General features: G+C 44.6%; 1 protein-coding gene across 2 annotated transcripts; it reads right to left on the bottom strand.

Moving 5' to 3' along the window:
* Window positions 1-579: 579 nt before the first annotated feature.
* Window positions 580-17485, bottom strand: arl10 (ADP-ribosylation factor-like 10). Of its 2 annotated transcripts, none has more exons than XM_069716985.1 (4): window positions 17119-17485; window positions 9909-10134; window positions 4598-4773; window positions 580-2893 (listed from the first exon to the last, which is right to left on the bottom strand). In XM_069716985.1, exons 1-4 carry the CDS (start codon window positions 17254-17256, stop codon window positions 2720-2722), a joined length of 714 nt encoding a protein of 237 aa, XP_069573086.1. In that variant the 5' UTR covers window positions 17257-17485; the 3' UTR covers window positions 580-2719. The 2 variants fall into 2 exon arrangements, with proteins under 2 accessions (XP_069573086.1, XP_069573096.1); XM_069716995.1 differs by having other exon boundaries at window positions 9909-10098; window positions 17119-17477.
* Between the last annotated feature and the right edge of the window lie 2203 nt (window positions 17486-19688).

Here is a 19688-nt window from a genome sequence, read left to right as displayed (position 1 = left end):
ACTTCCTGTTCTACCAGTTGGGGAACTTTGCCCGACAAAACAAGGTCAGGCAGCTATGGAGGCACGTACCGTAGGTCTCATCTGTCAGTGTTTGCGCCGACTTGTTTGGTCAGCAGACATAAGAGGACAATTTGTTCTTCTCTGCAATGCAGACAGGCTGTTTGTTAGGTCACACAGGTCCATCCGCAGGTAGAGTATGTCTCTACGGGAAGCCGTTTTCATATTCAATACTCAAGCTCAGCAGAATATTTTATTTAAGATTATCTATAATGTCGTTCTGACCAGTCACAACGACAGTCTGAGATATCTCTTAATTCATTTTCTGCTCGTCAAACCGAACAATTCAGACTTCCACAACGCCGTTCTTCTTTCTTTTTTTTTTTTACGATTGCGCGCAGAAGGCTACAACTTCATTTTGCCTCGTCAAAACCGGAAGTGAAGGTGATCTGTAACGACCTTTTGACAAGTTGAAATACCGGTTTCAGAAATCTAGGAATAAAGTGTGAATGGTGATCGGTCTACCAGCTATCTGAAGCCATCGCTGAGTAAATATACAGCCAGGAAATGAGGTAATTGTGAAACAGGAGACTTTGTTTTTATTATTTTAAGAAAAAAAACAAAAACATTCAGACTCATTAACCCAATTTGCCATTTAAGAAAATTGCAGCTTCAGTTTTTTAAAAGAGAGCTACAAAAACATGAAGACATGCATGAATTTATATTTTGACAGTACACAAACGGAAAAGCAGTTCACTGGTTATTAAGACTTACAACGATCCACTGAAATCTTGCCAAAAGAGAAAGCAACTTTTCTGCAGAACATCAAAACGAACACGACTTCAAATTGTTAAAAAAAAAAAAAAGAAAAGAGAATTGTGCGTCGTAAACAAACATCGCTGCACACACACAGCAACGAAAACAATCAGGATCGAGCTATTTCCAGTTTACCTGTACATGTAGCTTTAAAAAGTCAAAGACTTAAGTGCATTTATACATTCAAGGACGAATACTTTCACACTCAGCAGTAAATCTGACTGCTGAACTAAAAATTACACCTTATATCCTACTTGTCTGATTCTAGGAGTTGAACTTTAAAGAAACCTCGCTAAGACTTCGCGCAGTAGGTTTTTTTCCTTTTTTTTTTTTTTTTCAAATTGGACTTTATGATGAAATCATTTTTATTTTATTGTGTTCTTTTGCCGTGGTATCAAATTTTGTGTCAAGAATATCCGCATTTGAGTTGGACTTTACAGATTACCGACATTCTTGGTATCGTGACATCCCAATTGCTGAAATGAACTTCCGATATTTGAGGTTTGAGAATTGAATACGAACACCGTTCAGCATTCAATTCTAACAATATCTTCGTATGAATTCATATGGAGAGTTCTCCTTTTCGTATACAGTAGTCGAGTGCACTCCAACAAAAACTATACATTTGTGCTTTTTAAATATCTAAGTCTCCGGTAGAAAAAAAATGAGAGGGGAGCCGGTATTAAGAAATAGAACAATATCACAGCTTTTGTTTTATATATATATATATTAAACAGATTTATTGACTATAAGAAAATTTCATTTACGCTAGCCTTATTCTTTAAGTACTGAATTATTCTTGATGAATTAAGCAACATTTTGATATTGTGGCCGCCTGCAGTACGACTAATTTGACAAATTTGATATACTCTTGGGTGATTTAATTTGACTGTAAAGGCCTAACCATGCCTGGTATTTTACATGCTATCCTACGAGAGGCTGTTTTACCTGCAAGTACAGCTGGCAGATAAATGCAGTGGAGTAATAGTATGAAATAACATCAATATTTGCGTACGCCCTCGAATTTATTCTTAAATACAGCAGTTTTAGATTAAAGTTTAAGTTGAGTTGATTAAATGAACATTCTACCACCGTTAAAATTGAAGGTTTCTTCACTGTAAGAACATTTTGACCTTGCGTGACTTCGATTAGTTCTGTTCGTGTCGATGTTATCCCGGGACGAAGTTTGAGAACGTGTATCGTGGTGACTCAAAACATAACCAAACAGGAAGTGTTTTCACCCCCAAAAGAAAAGAAAAAAAAAAAAACTAAAAATAACACACTGCTTTTTAAAATGTCGCCAGGCTCCCTTTAAAACCTGTCTGTGCATCTACAAACCTGACATGTTACAGTGCACATTTTATGTACAGTATAAACTACATGCTTAAATTAACCTGTAACAGGCTTGACATTTAAACAAAGGTCTGAGTCACTGGCAGGAGGTATCACTGAGTCACAGACTCCGTGAACGAGCCCTCATGCTGCTGTCCCGCCTTCCGTCCTGCTCGTCCTCCTCGCTCTGCGCCTCCTCGTCTCCGGTGAGTAAGACGAGACGAGACGGATGAAAAACAGTTAAAAAAAAAAAAAAAAAAACAAATTGCGATGAGCTTGAAGAGGCCGCCTTCAAAAGTGGCTATTTCTAAAACAAACGGACGTACTTTGAAAAGGATGATGAAGAAGAGGAGGTACTAAAACAAAACACGGTGCACTCCATTTTGGCTATTTTTTTTTTTTTTTTTTTTTTTGTCGTCTCCTCTGCCCTCGTTCCCGCTGTCTTCGTCATCTCCTCCTCCTCTGCCTCAAATAAGCCAGAGCCTGGATGAGATGAAGAGGAGGATGTAGTTAAGCCATCCCTTTGCTTCCATCCCTCCTCCTCCTCCTCACCTGCTCTGTAGCGGACTCGAGATCAGACGAGCTGGAGCAGGAGGTCCTGGACGGTGTCCAGACCCTGGCAGGACTCCCTCAGCGCTCCATCAGAGTCCAGCTGAGCAGCCAAGAGGAACAGCTTCCTATCCTCAGTCAAAGAGCCCAGAGACAAAGCCTCACGGAGATCCGACACGCTCACAGCGTTGGGCTTATCCTGTGGAGAGCATGAAACTGGTCAAGACAGCAAGAAATGGGTTTTTTAATTTTTAAAACGTACTGTTTTGCCAAAATATGGCCGTCCGTGCAAGTTTCGACCGAGACTGCACAAACGGTTTAAACTCCAGCTTTAGCACTGATTTGATCATTTGCTTATCCCACAAATTTGGTTAAGGAGCGAATTTTTCGTTTTCGGCGTCACAGCGACCACGTTTGAATTCCAAGCGCGTCCCAACTGCGAAAATACGAATTTGACGCTTACTTTTGTCGTACGTGACGTGACAGAAATACGGATTCCCGTACAACTTTCCCATCAATAGGTAAAAAAAAAAAAAAAAAAAAAAAAGGTTTGAAAGGGCCGCGGTAGATATTCCATTTGATGATCCAACGTTCCTTATTTATTCTGCAGATGAAAGTGGAGTGCGTTAATTTGACACCTGTAGAGCCCCCCTTGATGTTTTAAAGCGTGACGTTCCGCACGAGCCCCGCCGGACCCGCCGCCGCCGCCGCCGCCCCCGCAGCGTTGCAAAAAGACGTTTGTGCGCTTCGCCTGAACTGAAGCGATACTTTCTCGCTGAATGTCGCCGAGTAACCCGCAGTACCGAGAGGATGAAAGCTGCAGCGCTCCGACATGAGCTGTGACAAAAAAATTCTTCACTTCCCTCGAAGGGGTCATGCATAATTCCACGAGTGCCGCTCGGTGGGAAGAAATATGAGGCGGTGGAGGAGGGAGGATGGAGGATGGAGGGCGGGGGGGGGGGTAGAAATGTTTATTTCATCAGGGTCTGATGAATCATCTCTCCTGGGTAAATGAAAGGGGTACGACGTGTACCTGCCGGCTTGTGCTCTCGTTCTTGAAAGTGTTAACCCCGGCGTGGTTGGCTTTTAGGTGTGTATTTAGTCATGAGGATAAAAGAACTAATTAGGAATATATATATATATATATATTTTTTTTTTTCCCTCTTATTCCTCCTGTTTCCACTTTCACTAATATTATGTTCTAATACGCTCACAGGAAGCGCTTTAAGGTCGAACTTCACCTTGACCGTGTTGCTTTACGTGTTTGCTGTACATTTTTAAACGCGCGCGGCGTTTTCCTGCTGTTCGGGACAGCCGCCGGCTTTACATTCGTTTCCTTCGATTTTATATAAACTCGATTTGGTTGTGAAAACCGTCCGGTAGTTGTTTTGTGTGTTTTCCTACCGAACGGAAATGAATGGAAATGAATTTGTTGCCGAGAGTGGTGAGGAAACAATAGTCCAAATATCTTGCACAACAGCAACGTTTGCAAAATGCTGTTGTGTTAAGTACTTTTGAATTTTTTTTTTTCAAATTGCTATTTTGGGCTTTATAGAAGTACTTTACATGTTTGTTGTACATTATTAAATGCAGGTTGTTCAGTCTTGGCCTTTTAGATTATTTTTTTTTTTTTACTGTTCCAGGCAGTCATAGATGTCCATTGATTTCCATGTAATGTATAATTCAAATATGAAAACTCGATCACGATGCGTAATCCATCAACATGAACACGAAGCGTACTTTTCACGTAGTGCGGAAATTAATGGGAGTCAACGGTTGCCTGGAGTCACGGAAAACGTTGGTTCAAAAATGTAAAGCAAAAGCAAGGTTTGCAAAATGACTTGAAAATGATTTGTTTTTCGGCTTCATTTGAATTAACTGGGTTAATTAACATGTCGTTCACCTGCTTGTTTCCCAGGACGACCACGGGGAGCTGGGGCTCCACCCTCAGGAGGCGGTGCAGTTCAGCCTTGGCCAATGGGAGGCGGCTCCTGTCAGAGGAGTCCACCACGTACACCAGAACGTGAGTCCGCCTCATGTATTCCAACCAGTACCGCCGCAGGTCCTCGCCGCCGCCGACTGCAGCAAAGAAAGGAGCTTAATGAGAAAGGTAAGAAACCCGGCAGGACTTCTGGAGGTTTTCGAAGATGTACGCCGTTACCAAACAGACTATCCTGACGTGGCTTCTGCTGACGGCACTCGCTCGGCTCGACTCGCTTTTGGTGCCAGCTACTTTTCTGGATTTCGATTTCCACTGCAGGTAGCGCCCCCCCCCCCCCTCCATTTTATTTCGGAGGACGTTGGGGGGCAGCGAGACAAAAGACTGTTTTGACCTCAGAGTGGTTTTGTGGCGCGCCGTTAATCAAGCAGCGCGGTGGAAACGGTTGAAATCGTAGCTTGGCCGGCCGTATCTGACACGTTTCCTTGGAAAATCGACGGCGGTGCTGCCAAGAGTTACCCACAACTTCTGCGCGATCGGAAAACACAAAAAAAAGTAAAGTAAGAGTCGCGGAAAACGGGCTCAAGAACAGCTCGTCTTCAGATATGATACGAAACTAGTTTGTTCGAAGCAGCACCCGACCTTAAGGTTTCGTCTGCAGAGGCTACGGCTCCTGTTGGTGAAACAGACATCGTCCTCAGCGGGAGTTTCTATAATCTATATAAACGGGTCTATTTAACTAAAACAGCCCAAGGCTCTATTTGCCCAAAATATCAGTTTTATTCTAGAGGTGTGAACCGGCAGAAAGAACGCTGCATGCAGAGATAAAAAAAATAAAAATAAAAAAAAAGGGATGTTCTTCTATTGATGCAAACAAAGAAACTGTCGCTGCAAGGTCAGCGCCACAAAAAACAGCCAGGCATCCCTTAGTGACCGCCTTGCTCAAGGGCATTTCAGCGTGGCGGATGTTTCCTGTTCGTATCGTTTGTGCGGCAGCGATGGAAGAAAAAAAAAGCTTTTCGGTTAAACAATTACACGGACAGATCGATGGGCGTAATTAAATAAGATGTTGACGGTCCTGCTTTAAACGAACGGGCGGTAGATTCATTTCATTTCAGCGCCCGCACCGAGTGGAATCACTTATCTGCTTTTCACTGAGGGATGAAACCGCCTAAGACGGCACTTGGGCATTATTTATATCCACATTTCCCTCCTGGGCAAATTGGTCGAATTAATTTTGTACCGTCTTGTTGCCTCCAGACATGATATGTCAGCGAGGCTCAGAGCAAAATATAACTCTGCAGCTCCTCTCTTGTTTTCTTTTTGTTACAATTTCTTCTGTGAAGTTTTTTCTGTTTCAGGTTCTTTTGCGGAGCTCAGAGGCTCATTATCCTTCCGTTTCAGGAAAAAAATCCATTAGTATATGGAGGTGCTTTAGACTTACTTTGTTTTTCTTCGCTTCTTAAAAAGTGCTTTTCCTTTTTCCTTTCATGTCCCCCGGCATTATTCCTTCGGAGGAACCGTGAGAGTGTAAATGAGGACGAATCTCATCTTGGCTTTCAGAGAAAAAAAAAAAAAAAAAAACCTGTCTCCGTGTGAAGGGTTCTTGAATTTGTTGGGCTACGAAAAACTCCGGCAACTACTCAATCACGATGTTTTAAACATGAAGGCGCGAGGGACGAGAGGCGGTGGATCGACTGTCGTACAAAATGCTTTGATGAGTTAAAGTCTAGCCTCTAAGAGAAACGTTTATCAAAGGATTCTGCAGCACCCTGAGTGCCAACGCTGCAACATTTGGTTGGGAAATCCGTTCCCCGCTTCGGCGGAGGGAGGAGGTTTCGCGGTAGGTGGAGGGCGTCGACTCCCCCGCAATCCGGCCGCGAACCCGCACGCCGGCGTTGCGTGACTCGGGTTGGGTGGGTGGGTGGGGTGGGGGGGTCCTTCGCCGCCTCAGAAGTCAGCGCGGCAAGAAGAGAATTCATCAGTGCTCCGCTTAATGGAGAATGTTGCTAGGAAACTGGGTCGTGATGGACCTTAAGCTGATGTGATGTGGCAGCAGTAAATACCTGCGTACCCGACGCGGGCGCCCGAGGGCGGACCGTCGGCGCTCGCTGGTGTGTGCGGCTTTCGTGTTTTACAGTTGGAGGGATCTCGGCGGCACACTCGTCCTGCTGCTCCACGGGCCGCCTCGTTAGACACCCCCCCCCCCCCCCCCCCCACACACACACCCTCCACACACACACACGTGTACACGCACGACACACTCAGATGAGTCATAGGGGTGTGGATGATGTGGGTGTGTGTATATATATAAGCTGTCTCCTTGCAGCAGCTAGAGTGTGTGTGTGCGTGTGTGTGTGTGTGTGTGTGTGTGTGTGTGTGTGTGTGTGTGTGTGTGTGTGGGGTTATACCAGCTTTTACAGCCGCAGTTCAAACTTTGACCCTGTCAGATTTGTCTTTCATAACACAACCCTACTCGTAGGTAGCGGTTTGCATCTTAAACGGTAGTTGCGTGATCTCACATGTTTACTGTCGATCAAGAAAGGGGGGTGGGAGGGAGGTGTGTGTGTGTGTGGGGGGGGGAGGAGGGGTGATTTAGTGCAACCTACCTGAACTGTGGCGCCATGGCAACGCGCCTACTCAAGCTCCTCACCTGCCAAACAGCCCCGCGCGCTGCGTTTGGCTCCCTGCGACTTTCCTCTCGTTTCTCCCAAAATTCAACGTGTATCAGCAGTCACAAAATGCGAGTCAGCTCAGGCGTTGACGTCGGTCGAGCGACGTAACTTTGAGCGCTCCCTGGCGGAGGCGGCTTCCTCCGGCTCTCTGCGACATCGCCGCGTTGCACGACGGGAACCGGTCCCCGGACTTTTTGATTCGCGAGACGCGAGCACGGACGCGACGGTGAAAAGTACACTTGAAAATTGTCAAGCCCGCCTGAGGACAAGAAAATGCTCTGATATTTAAGTGTGGTGTTGATGGACTGGCGTCCCCCACTGCGACGCCCGCAAGCAGCTGCACACAGCTGGGGACAAAGGAGGAGGTGTTGACGCTGCTGTGACAGCTCCACAAAGATGTAATGAATCTTTTGAACACGATTTTTCGGACTGTCGGTTCTAAAATGTGTTTCACGTTTAATAACTGCTTGTTTTGTGTTTTTTTTATGGGTGGGCTGCGGTGTACAATCAGCAGCTTATTTTCTATTTGTCTGTCTGATTTTCTTTGCTTCCTAAGCTGGTAAACATCGAGTGGATCTGGAAACAACCTATTTGTTCAGAGAAACATCAAATCGGGGAAATTCAGACGAAAGTGAGCTGCTCCTTTGTAAAACACGGGGAAACTGCAAATAATGAAGTACTGAGTATGTTGTCAGCGTTAGTGTGCGCCGTAGTCTGGACAAAGAGACACAGACAGGTCTGTTTCTTTGTTTCTCAAGTCGAGTGGAGAGCAGACTGGACCAGACTACCCAAGAGGAAAGCTTGAGAATTGTAAAGCCCAGCCACGCTCTCGGTTCCCGTTCAATCCAAATCGAATGTGTTTCAAGAACCCCAAAACTACTTTTTCTGTCTGATCTAATCTGAACCCTTTCATGTGGAGCCTGAAAGCTTTTCGCTGGCTTCTCCCGGTGGACTTCATAAAGAGAACTCGCTCGGCCCGTGTGCGCCGCTCAGCTCCCGACCCGTCAACGTGCCCCCGCGTCAACGTCGCCGAGACAAAGACTCCGACATCCACCGCGCCGTCCTCCTATTCTGACCGAGCGGGTGGCGACGGCCGCTCCTCCGGCTTTCGGAGATGAGAAAAGGATTAGCTGGCGCCCACCGATCTCCGCGGTCGGATCATGAATAAATCTGCCGCCGAGCGCGACGCGTTCCTCTGAAGAACAGAAAGTAATTCTGAGGCCGACTGCAGCCGAGCGTTTCACCGAGAGAAGTCGGTTGTGTTGTTTTCAGTCGGGCGACGTGGCCTTTTCGGCGGAACCCCTGCATTTTGCGGGATCCGCGAGTCTGTCTGTAAATACGACGCCGTCGAACCGGACACATCCCCTTCATCCTCCCTTTTTGAGCACTTCCCGTTTCCGTTCGTGTGAAATTGTAATTGAGTTTCGAGCTTCTCGGGTTGGAGAGTCGCCGTCCGTGACACCTCGACAGCGAACGGAAGCTGCGAGACGGGTCATTCGGCCGCTGAACTGATCAGAACAATACAGCAAGAGCCAGAGATTGCCTTGCGATTGCATCTGTGCTGGCAGTGATGGATGCTGCAAGCTTTCAGGGAAGAGATGCGAGGAAAAGCACGCGGGCTGCGAACAGCCAGGCTACGAACGGGATCGAATCTCCCCTCGCGTACAAGTCGAGCTTTACTTACTCGCCGACACGTACGTAAAGTAGCAATCGTCAATACGTCGGTAGTAACGGCGTGTCAAATCAGAAAGTCAAATACGTTTTGAATTTGGTGCGTTTCCCATCAACCAGTTTTTATGCAAATTTCAAATTTTCTCATAAAAACGTTCAAAATTTGGAAGACGGTTTCGACTTTTGTCGCATTAAACAAACACATTTGAATCAGCTGACCTGCATTTTCTTTCTCATTCTTTGCATTTCTTTCTCTTTGAAATCCAGTCAAATTTGCGCCACATTCGGGTTGAAACAACAGAGAGTAAACAGCTGAACCTGCAGCTTCGTGGGCTTTTATCGGAAGTTATTTCAGCTAATTGTTTAACTGTCGGGATCTGCAATCTTTACGGTTATGGTTCAGTCTCAAAACTCTCGTAACAGTCAGCAGCTGATTTCAGTTTTTCCAGAGTTTAAAGCGCCAGACGGAGACCTTCCGCTGTTCACAGTACAAGCTTAATGCGCGACAACCGTTGGCCAATGAAACGTGTTGCCGTTTAATGTTGCGCTGCAACAAAAGGTGATGCAGATTCAACTTTTTTTTTTTAGCTTTTGTGACCTAATGCTATGACGCTAATGCCAGTTTGCTGACATTGACAATTAAATAGATTATATCATAGCGACACAAAGAAATGGCAGATTTTGAGGCCATTTCATCCACTAACGTCCCAAAATCTTCAATTTAGTCTTTCAGTGATATTTCATAAGAAAAACTCGATTTTTCAAAAAGTTCTGCATCTCTGCGGAGATCGACGAACCACGCTGAACAGAGGGTTTTAAAAACTCTCCCCAATTTCCCCGTTTCCTGACGTTTGATGAAACGTAAACGCCCGCTCGACTCCACGCCGAGCCTCCAGGGTTTGATGACGAGGGATAAAAAGGAGTCTTACTCTCCAGAAAGTCGAGCTGACAGGCGGGGGCGTTCAGGCTCATGAAGTTGAAGCCGCGGGTGGGCCGGCACCGGCTCCGGCTCCTCTTGGCCGCTGGCTCCCCGGGGTTCAAACCCTGCAGCATGCTGCTCTTTCCCGCTCCGTCCAGGCCGAGAACCAGGACCTGACGCTTCCCACGCTCCTCCTCCTCCTGCGGGCGGAGCACAGGCACTTTCAGAAATGGAGACTTGAGGCAAAAAAACAAAACAAAACAGAAAAAGAGTTAGTCAACACGGTGTGAAGGGTATTTGCTGAGTTTTGAGGATTAGTGAGGGTTTTGAAAGAGCAGCCGGTTTGTCTTTGGTTTTACGGATACTTAATAGCTTACGCTGAGACGCGATGTGGGCTGAACAAACACCAGCTGAGTCCGAGCACATTGGTAACCGCCACGCACAGTAGATGGCTTACCGGGACGCCTACTGGAAGCCGTGCAGGGCGTCTTTAGGTCCAGTAGTGGTACTGAAATGAGCTACATTTATACGCAGTCAAGATTTTACTGTTGACTTTTAAGACACTTTGTAGAGACTCTCTTCCTCCTACCTAGCTGACCTGATTGCTCCTTACAAGCCTGCCCGTGACGAAAGCATTTTTCCGTCTATACTATACCATGCTATACAAATAAAGTTTATTATTATTATTATTATACCACATCATGTTTTCATGTATACGGGCATCAAAACATGAAGCAACCGTTCTACAGCAAACAGGGAAAATCATTTCTTTGCAGAGGGACATCGTAGCGTTGACCTATTTGAGTTTAGCATGACCTTTCATCTGGGGACGCCGTAATTTCACTTTGTCCAAATTGGATTCTCAAGAAAACAGCAGGGCCTGAAGCAAGAACCGTGACATCATCAGTGGGCGTGTCTTATTCAGAGCGACATCCACGGCAGACTCGTGTAACTCTGCTGATCTGAAGTAAATATTTACCGCGGCGTTGTATAAGTTTGCAGGTGAACAACACCATGACCTATATTCAGCGTAACAAAAAAAGAAGAAAAAAAAATAATCCCTCTGTTGTCATGGTGATACAGCAGTTCTGCAACAGTAAAAACTGAGAAATACAAGCAGGTTCATTGGCCGGTTTCCATGGATGCACCGTGGATCTTCAACCAGAACTTTTCTTTTGGGAAATCAGTTATCAGAGACGATAATTTTTAGGACCGGCAAACATCCAACACGAGACAAATAATCAATTACTCGATTATTCGATCATGAGCAAAATTAATCCACAGGCTTTTTGCTAATTGTTGACCAAATAAAACTGTTGAACGTTTTCTTTTTAGAGAAGATCTGCTGCTTTTCTTCTTTACATATATATATCACTGTAAATTCAATATATCTTTGAATTTTTTAGAAACTAACCTTGGCTTCAGGGATTCTGTAGCTCCACTATTTTCTAATATATTATAGATTAAACCATAAATTAATCAATCGAAATCAATGCCGTTGCAGCATGCATCTGAACTCGATATACGTCTCAAAATACCGCATCAGACATTTTAATGTTTGATCTCGTGGCTGTGCAAAAGACACTTAATAATGTTCAGGAATATGAATCAGCATCGGCAAACCTCTAGAGGTGAAACTCGTGATATTACACTTTAATAATAGACGTCCGCTGGCGACGACCCTGCTCTTTACTACCGAGCCTCCTGCATCTGGAAGGAAGACAAGCGGCTGACTTTTAGAAAAGGTCAGCAGCCGGATTCAAACCTCGGTGCTCTCGGAGAACGCCGAGGCGCCACAATCCCTCCGAGATCCCGCACACGTCAGTCTTCTCCTTTTTAAAAGTCACACAAGGTTAGTCTTTATTCATGCCGTGTGCTGGAGTGCGGCTTCTGCGGAGGTTAATTACCAATTCGGATCAGCCCTTTCAGAGCCGAGATACATCAGCTTCCATATTAAAAAAAAAAAAAAAAAAAACGTCACCTCACTTTGTTGATGGATGATCAAGTCTTAATAGCCTCAGACTTTTACATTATTTTCAATATTGCTCCTCCAGAAGCTGATTCCTTGGCAGATAACGCTCGACCGCGAGTCCCCTGTAAACAGCCGCGGAAAGAGATCAGACGAAAGGCTTTAAGGATATTTTTGATGATTTGCATTTCTTCTCCCACGTTTCTGGCAGTAATCAGCGCCTGGTGCTACTGGGTGAACACATCAGAGAAGATAAACATGGCTGCTTTGACAGTTCAGAAGCTCCACGCCGTGTGTTTCTGGCTTACTTGTTACCCGCTCGGGAGGCGAACCTCAAACCCTGACAGTGCAGAAGCCTCGCCGTAGCTGCTGAGACTGCAGAGCCGCTTTCCCTATCTGCGTGGACTTTGCGCACAGCGATCAATTCTTGCACACTTACCAGCCGTCTGATTGAATGCCTCAGGATTACACAGCACAAGTTTATCTCAGGCTTTTTCACCGAACAGAACGTCCCACACCGATTGTTACTTCTTATCTCGTGCTCCCTTTGTCACCTTTCTGTTTTCTGTTGAACTCCCTCCTGCGGGGTCAGACAATATTCAGTATTGATACAACATTGATTTCAAAAGCTTTATCTTCTCAACAAAGAGAAGAAAGAAAGAAAGAAAGAAAGAAAGAAAGAAAGAAAGAAAGACAAAAAAAAAAAAAGAGCAGCTGAGCTACAGAGCTGCGCTGCTGGATCTGACGGGGATTTAACAACTTGCTCAAGGACACTCCAGCGAAGCAGATGCCGGCTCACCTGCATCCCCGGATAGAGAGAAACTCTGATCCTCTAACACCGTCACACCTCATCAGCCGTTCGCGAGATATTTTGTGATTAAATTCGAATTTTCTCTGTACGAACTTCCTCTCTCCGCCTGGTCTGCCTCGACTTCAGGCTGTGATTTACTGCAGCCGGGCTTACAGCCGCCAGGGCGACAACAGCGACAGAATAGCTGCGATCAAGTGTCAACTGAGCGATCAAACAGGCGGCGAATTCGTCCCTCTTCCTTCTTTTCGAGAGTAAGGTGAGAAGGTGAGATATCTTATCTGAAGCACGGCGCTAAAATCAAGATGTGATTGGCCTCGCTTCGCATTAAACTCTCCAAAACTGCTCCCGAGTGCCCCTATGACCTCCTCTGAAGCCCACTAATTAAGTCACTGAACAATTTCCAGACATACAGCGGCGTCTACATCAGCGCTTCTGGTTTTTTTGTCCCCGTCTCTGTACGAAGAAACTGGTACCGACGTCCTCCGAGAGGCTGCAACACCATCGTGGAACCTGTTCAACTGGAAATAGTTCTGACACAAAACTGCCTCTAAAAAAACCCAACAACAAACTCTCATTTGTACGATAGGAATTAAAACACATCGGAGCTTTAGAGGCGTTTGGTGATGTCAGCGACGCCATCAGGGTTATCTCGGCTCCGAGAAAAACCGTCGTCGCTGAAGTGTCGGTTATGATTCGATAGAATGTCGAAGAGGTCTTTGTTTCAGGCGAGGCGGCCCGCCACTTTATTGGGAAAGCCCGCTTATTATTCACGAGGTCAGCACGATCAACCGACCAACGTGTCTGCCGAGATGGATCAGGAGCTTTTAGTTCATGTTCAAATCGAACACCGGGATGGTGGGAAACACGACTCGGGTAGCTAAACACTCGCAGCCACCCAGAGGCGGATGGACGGCAGGAGGCCGCCTCGGACAGAAGCCCGAGGCCGCAGTGGACGCGGTTTCACCGAAACTGGACAGCTTGAAGATGGAAAAAAGACGTCTGGTCGGTTGATTTTCATTTCTACCGAGGCTGCGGATCGGCGGATCGGAATCGGCGTCCTCGGTCCACGGAGACAACCCGCCTGCCGTCGACAGTCCGAGCTGCCGCCGCTGCTGCTGCTTGTGATAGTTTGAGGATCGTTTTCTTGGACCCGTTGACACCAGCAATCGCGTCGTGAATGCCACGGCCGGTCTGAGTGTTGACGTGCAGCCCTTTACGGCCCGAGGTTTACCATTTTCTAAAGGCCCCTCGCAGCGGCATTAAGAACCGTGTCACAAGGCAAACACGAGCCATGCCAGTGAGTTCAGAGGACGTCAGCGGGCCTCCCGCATCAGCAGGTTCTGAGTCCAGTCCGACGCCTCCGGGATGCGGTCGAAGAAGAGAGTTGGAGACGTGACGTGGTGAATCGTGTCGACGCGAAGCAGAATTTCAGGTTTCATCTGAACGAGGCCCGGCCCACGTTGTCAGTGTGCTGTTCCTAATAAAGCGCTCGCTGAACGCACGCGAAGAGGAATCCTTAAAAAAAAAAAATACAGCGAACATACGAACAGTATAAAAACTGTTTGCTGTAATGCAAAAAGAGGATTCTGACTTTTATCTACACGGATATGATCCTCTGCAGTCGTGCGGCAGGAATAACAAAAATCACAATCGAGCCGGGAGATGTGATCGCTGCGTTCTGGCTCTGGCAGCCAAAAACATTCACATCCAGTCTGCGGCGAGCCGCCGGCAGATACTGGCAACGTTATCTTGGGAAGACGGGGCTGAGCCAGATGAAGCAGGCTCAAGCCTTTTATAGACTGCTGCTGTTTGTGTCGAGGAAACAAGATTAGAGCCACGCAAACAGATTTCGTGAAGAGATTCGGGCTGCGGCTGCAGTGCTCATTCATTAACACCCTCGGTCGCCCGGCTGCTTCGTTTCTGCCCCTTTCTGTCCGTCTGCAGGAAAATGAGACGGAAATCCTCCCCGAGCAGAAGGTCAGAAACACAGTCTGTGCATGTTCTGTCTTTCAGCAACCAGACCTTAAATATTCCGTCAATCAATGGATCGGGGTCAACAAAAACACGACTCCGGAGATATTTTCGTGATTAATGAATCACTTTAGTCCTCTATTTACACGTTTCCAACTTCTCACACGAGGGTTTGATGCGAGTCACGCTTTGCTGCGACTAGCCCTTTTTGTTTTTTTCTTTTTTCTTTCATCGATTTGAGCAAAAGATGAATCATTCCACTCAGAAAGCATTCAGCAAATTCATCATCCCTGACATTTGTTTTGGAAAAAAAAAACAAAACTGAATTTCACTCAGTTCCAGCTTCAATGTGCGATTTGCTGCTTGTTTTTGACTTCTGCTTACATGAAAAAACGAGATGTTAAGCTCGACAGTGCACACAGTTGAGCTTCTGACTGTCTAAACTCTCCTTCTTCTTCTTCTTCATCTAATAAGTAGAAACGAAAAACAAGCGACCGCTCTGTTTAGGATCATCAAAACCTGACTTTGAGTTCGTAACTCAAGCTGATGGAGTGACTGCGTCCTGTGTCTGTGGGAGAACTCCAGCTGCCGTTTCCAGATGTGCGAACTGCTGTTTTTAAACCTCCAGTCGGATATTTTAACCGTCGCTATCTTCTTTTTTTTTTTTTTTTTTTTAAGTGACCATATTTGGACGAGCTGGCGGAGGAGCAACGGGTGACTCTGACTGAGAGCACGAGGACACTACGCCCCGCCCACCTATACCGGAAACCTGACCGCACCCCAGGCGTGACAATCAAACCAGGAATGCCCCTAAAACATAGCGCTCTTTGAGACCTAATATCTGATTAATTTTGGAATTATTTTCAGAAGGTCCACCAGAAAACTGATCAGAAGGACTGAATTTAGCAAATGACACCAAAACGACTTTACTGACTTCGTATTTCATGGGAGAATTTGACACTTTTTGAATGGGAGTCTGTTGGAGCCAACCCCCAGTGGCTGTCAGTGGTACTGCACTTTAAGGCACTTCAGCCTCCGCTTTACTTTTCATACCCGGGTGACTACACCCCTTTTCATACACAGTCTACGGCATCAAGAAGTCCGTTGAGACTTGGTGAGTCATTTACGGATATATTTTGTGTTTGAGCCGACGATCAAGGACAATTTATGGACGACCAAAAGCCAGAATACAAACAGAGTCGGGGAGCATTTGGAACAAAGGAAAAAAAAACCCCAGCTCAAACTTATCTGAGCAGCTCAAGGACAAGCTTTCAGATCTATACACAGAATTCAAGGTGAGAGTTTCTGTTGTTCAATTTGTATTAACTGACTTCCTGAACAGAGGTCTGCAGCTGTCTCCACGGCGACTTTATTCAGAACAGCTAGCAACCATGACAACGTACACACCCTTTATATGGCGACACATAATCAGGCAATAACAAATCGACAGTAGTCTGTAGTAATAGTAGCATTATTTTGGTATCAAACACGTTGCATTGTCTCCTTTTTACCATTTAAGTCTTTATCAAGTCACCATCGTCATCATCGGTGACATCATCACAATAACCACCATCATCATCATCATCATCATCACACCATTTCCCCCCCCCCAAATCTTCATATTCTTCTCGCCCAATGTAATCGATTTTCTTCGTCATCAATGATGACATCGTCACCGCCGTCATCTTTACGGTCACCGTTATCACTGTAAAAACTATCTTCATCAATTGTGACATCTCCGTCATCATCATCATCTTAATCATCATCACCGTTACAGTCCTCATCAGTGACATCATCATCATAAAGACCATCTTCTCCTCATCTTCATCTCTACAGTATATTTCATCATCGCCCCCAAAAGCATGATTTTCTTCATCACATCATCCCCATCACCAAAGACATGAGGATCTTCATCACCGCTGATATCTCCACTATCACCGTTGTCATCATTAATATGAATAATGCATTTTCATGTATTCTCATCCTCTTCTTCACCACTTGCATCCAAACTGTCTTCCTCATCACCAAGAATACAATAATGTATTCATCCTCTTCATCATCCTTACTATTCACACCTTTTTGACCAGTGTCACCATCATCTTCATCATCATCACCATTATGACAGTCAGCAGCAGTGGCATCCTCCTCCTCCTCTTCTTCATCATCATCATTCTCACATTCACATCCTCTTGGTTTCAAATATCTCCTTTAAAAGCATCACAGTCATCTTCATCACGACCACTTCTGCCACTGACATGCATTCACCAGACATCATCATCATCATCATCATCATCATAGTCTCAATTACATTCATCAGAATTCTGCAGTGTTTCCTTCCCTCAGTCTGTCAGATGTGGTAACAGTCTCTTCATAACCGGCTTCCCGGTAAGTTAAGCAGTTGAGTAGAAAATAAAATAAAATAAAATAAATAATAAAAAAGAGAGGGGTTTAAAATAGAAACAAGCTCACCTCCTTGATCGTGCAGTATTCCGTTTGCGGAGACCATATTCGCCTCTTGTAGAAGTAGTTCAAGGCGATGAAGAGCGCGGAGCCCAGGGCAGCCACGGCGGCGGACAGGGCGATGGAGATGTGCCGGAGGAGAACCATATGTGGAGCGCACCGGTTCGGCGACTGGAACCGGGAGGGAACGTGAGCGGGAGTCGCTGCTTCCTGGACACCGACAGCGCTCAGACTGGCTGCCGCTCGCTTCCTGCCTCTTGCTGCTCTGGAGGTGCTGCTACATGTGACCGAGCACTCAGCTTGTTTTTGTTTCGGGACGCAAAAGAATGAAAAAAAAAAAAAAAAATGCTGCGTTCACGGACGGCTTGTAAACTTTGCTCCTTCCTCTGGAGAAACTACTTTTCGCGCAGTCAGGCACGTCAAAACGGTCAAGATACAGCGATTCGATTAAACGAGCAATTCTTTTGAGAACCGATTAATCGTTTCAGTCATTTTTTTTTTTAAGCTGAAGTAAAACATTTGTCTGGTCCTTTCCACTAAAATGGAATAATTTGACGTTTTCTTTGCCTTTTTTTTTTTTTCATTTAATTTTTCACGTTTTTTAGGTTTTAGAAAAACTGAATCACCTTGATGTGGAAAATGTACTCAGACAATTCATAAAATCTATGTATTGTAATCAATAAAATAATCAGCAGATTCACTAAAAGTGCATTTTAATGATCTAGAATTTTGTTAATAAAATCTGTATATATGTATATATATATATTCTGCAGATTACTAGCTAATTAAATGACATTTTTTAATGAAATCTTCAACTGCAGCAAAATGTACTTAAGTTTTGGTTGTTAATGCCCCCTACTTAGTAGGCTATAATCTACAAAACTGCACATGGTAAATTATGGTAAATTTAAGCAGATTATTTTTGTATGCAGTCTTGTTTTGCAAAGTGATTATATGAAATAATTTATAGTAAGATGATTGAAAACCTAATGTCCCTAAAATCTGACCTTCAACAAAAAGATCAATCGAGAAATCAAGTAATAGTACATTGTTATTATTGTCCTTTTTACAACAGTCGTGGATATTTTTGATGCAATGAAATTTGCAATTAAAACATTCAACTACTACCAGCAAAGTCAATTTTTACAGTCTTTTTTTTTACTATATACTATAATCTACAAAAATGCACAATGTTTGGTTTAAGAACTTCATGGAAAGAATCTTACAGAGGAAAGTTTTGTTATACAAATATTTGTGTTGGTGAGTAAAAGTATAATTTCCTAATGAAAGTAAGGTAAAATACATATAAAAAAAAATGGTACTTTACCAAAATGATTAATAGACTAAATAATTCTTAGATAGACACGATGTTTGCTCATTGTCTTATGCCTTTAAAAGACTGTTTTAAATTCTCCTATTTTCCTCAGATCTCAGTGTAACTCTCCTGAGGCGTCGGTGGATTGGCTCACTGAGCAGCATGGGATCCCCTGACACTCCAGTCCTCCCAGTCTCTCCAGAGGGCTTTGACTGTTGCTGTAAAAGTACCACATTGAGCAGAGACAGCATCTTCCACGGCATGTTGCACAAAAAGTGAAGCCTCTAAAGAGATAATGAGGGAGAAGCAGTGCAAGCTGTCACTCGGTGACGTCAAGAAAACCTAATTAGTTCTTGTTCTTCTCCCCCCAACTCCAATCGCCAGTTTAACTGGCATTCGGAGATTTGGACATTAATGTGACACAGGAAGGTTCCAGTTTTATTAAATGATGCAAGCAGAACATTATTTAAATACAAATACTGCTGTTGACTTCTCGGTGCAGAATTCAGGCTCCTAATAAAGTTGAATAAGAAAAGAGTGAAGCATCATAGATGTTCTATTGTAGAAAATAAATGACAGCGGCGTGCAATATTCTCCACAAAAAAAAAAGAGCCTAATCTATGGCTATCAACGATTCAGTATTTTGTAATAACTAATAACATGCCCTAATCTATTAAATCTGTTATGTCATCATGTTCCTAGGTCTGTGTCTGCTCACTCTCCCACTTTTAGGGCTCAGGCGATGTGATCACGAATTTCCGACAGGACTTGAAAGCATCAGAGGTATGCACATCGCCCAGACGTCACAGACACAAGAATGTATGAATATGAGCAGAAACACAAAAGGTGTGTGTATTTGTTTGAGGTAAAATATGGGTCCAATTCAGGGTGTTGTTGACCGCACAGTTTTATTTGATGACGGAAACATGATGATTTATGCAGACCGAGATCAGGTGCTCCATCTAGACTCAAGTGTTACACAGTTCCTCTGGCTTCACAGCTCAGCAAAACTCCACAAAATGTTGTCTTAAAAGGGAAATTGTAAAAATGTTATCAGTTGTCCCTAATTATTGCATTTGACCACAAATCAATACGGAGAGCACTGTTTTTATTTGTTTTTATTTCAACCACTTCAAGCACTCGAAGAAATACATATTTACTTTGTTGGCATTTATTTATAAGGAAAACAAACATAGATCTGTTGGGACTCACCCCTCCAAGTTTCAACAAAACCCAACCGGTGGCAAGTGAGAATAAATTCTGT

Source organism: Brachyistius frenatus, unplaced genomic scaffold (genome assembly GCF_029030835.1).
Source record: "Brachyistius frenatus isolate BFR_SWC_R1_liver_20210118 unplaced genomic scaffold, ASM2903083v1 Contig_5, whole genome shotgun sequence".
In the NCBI taxonomy this organism is placed as follows: Eukaryota; Metazoa; Chordata; class Actinopteri; family Embiotocidae; genus Brachyistius; species Brachyistius frenatus.
The sequence above is the reverse complement of the archived record's forward strand: the minus strand, read 5'-3'. Positions and strand labels throughout refer to the sequence as shown.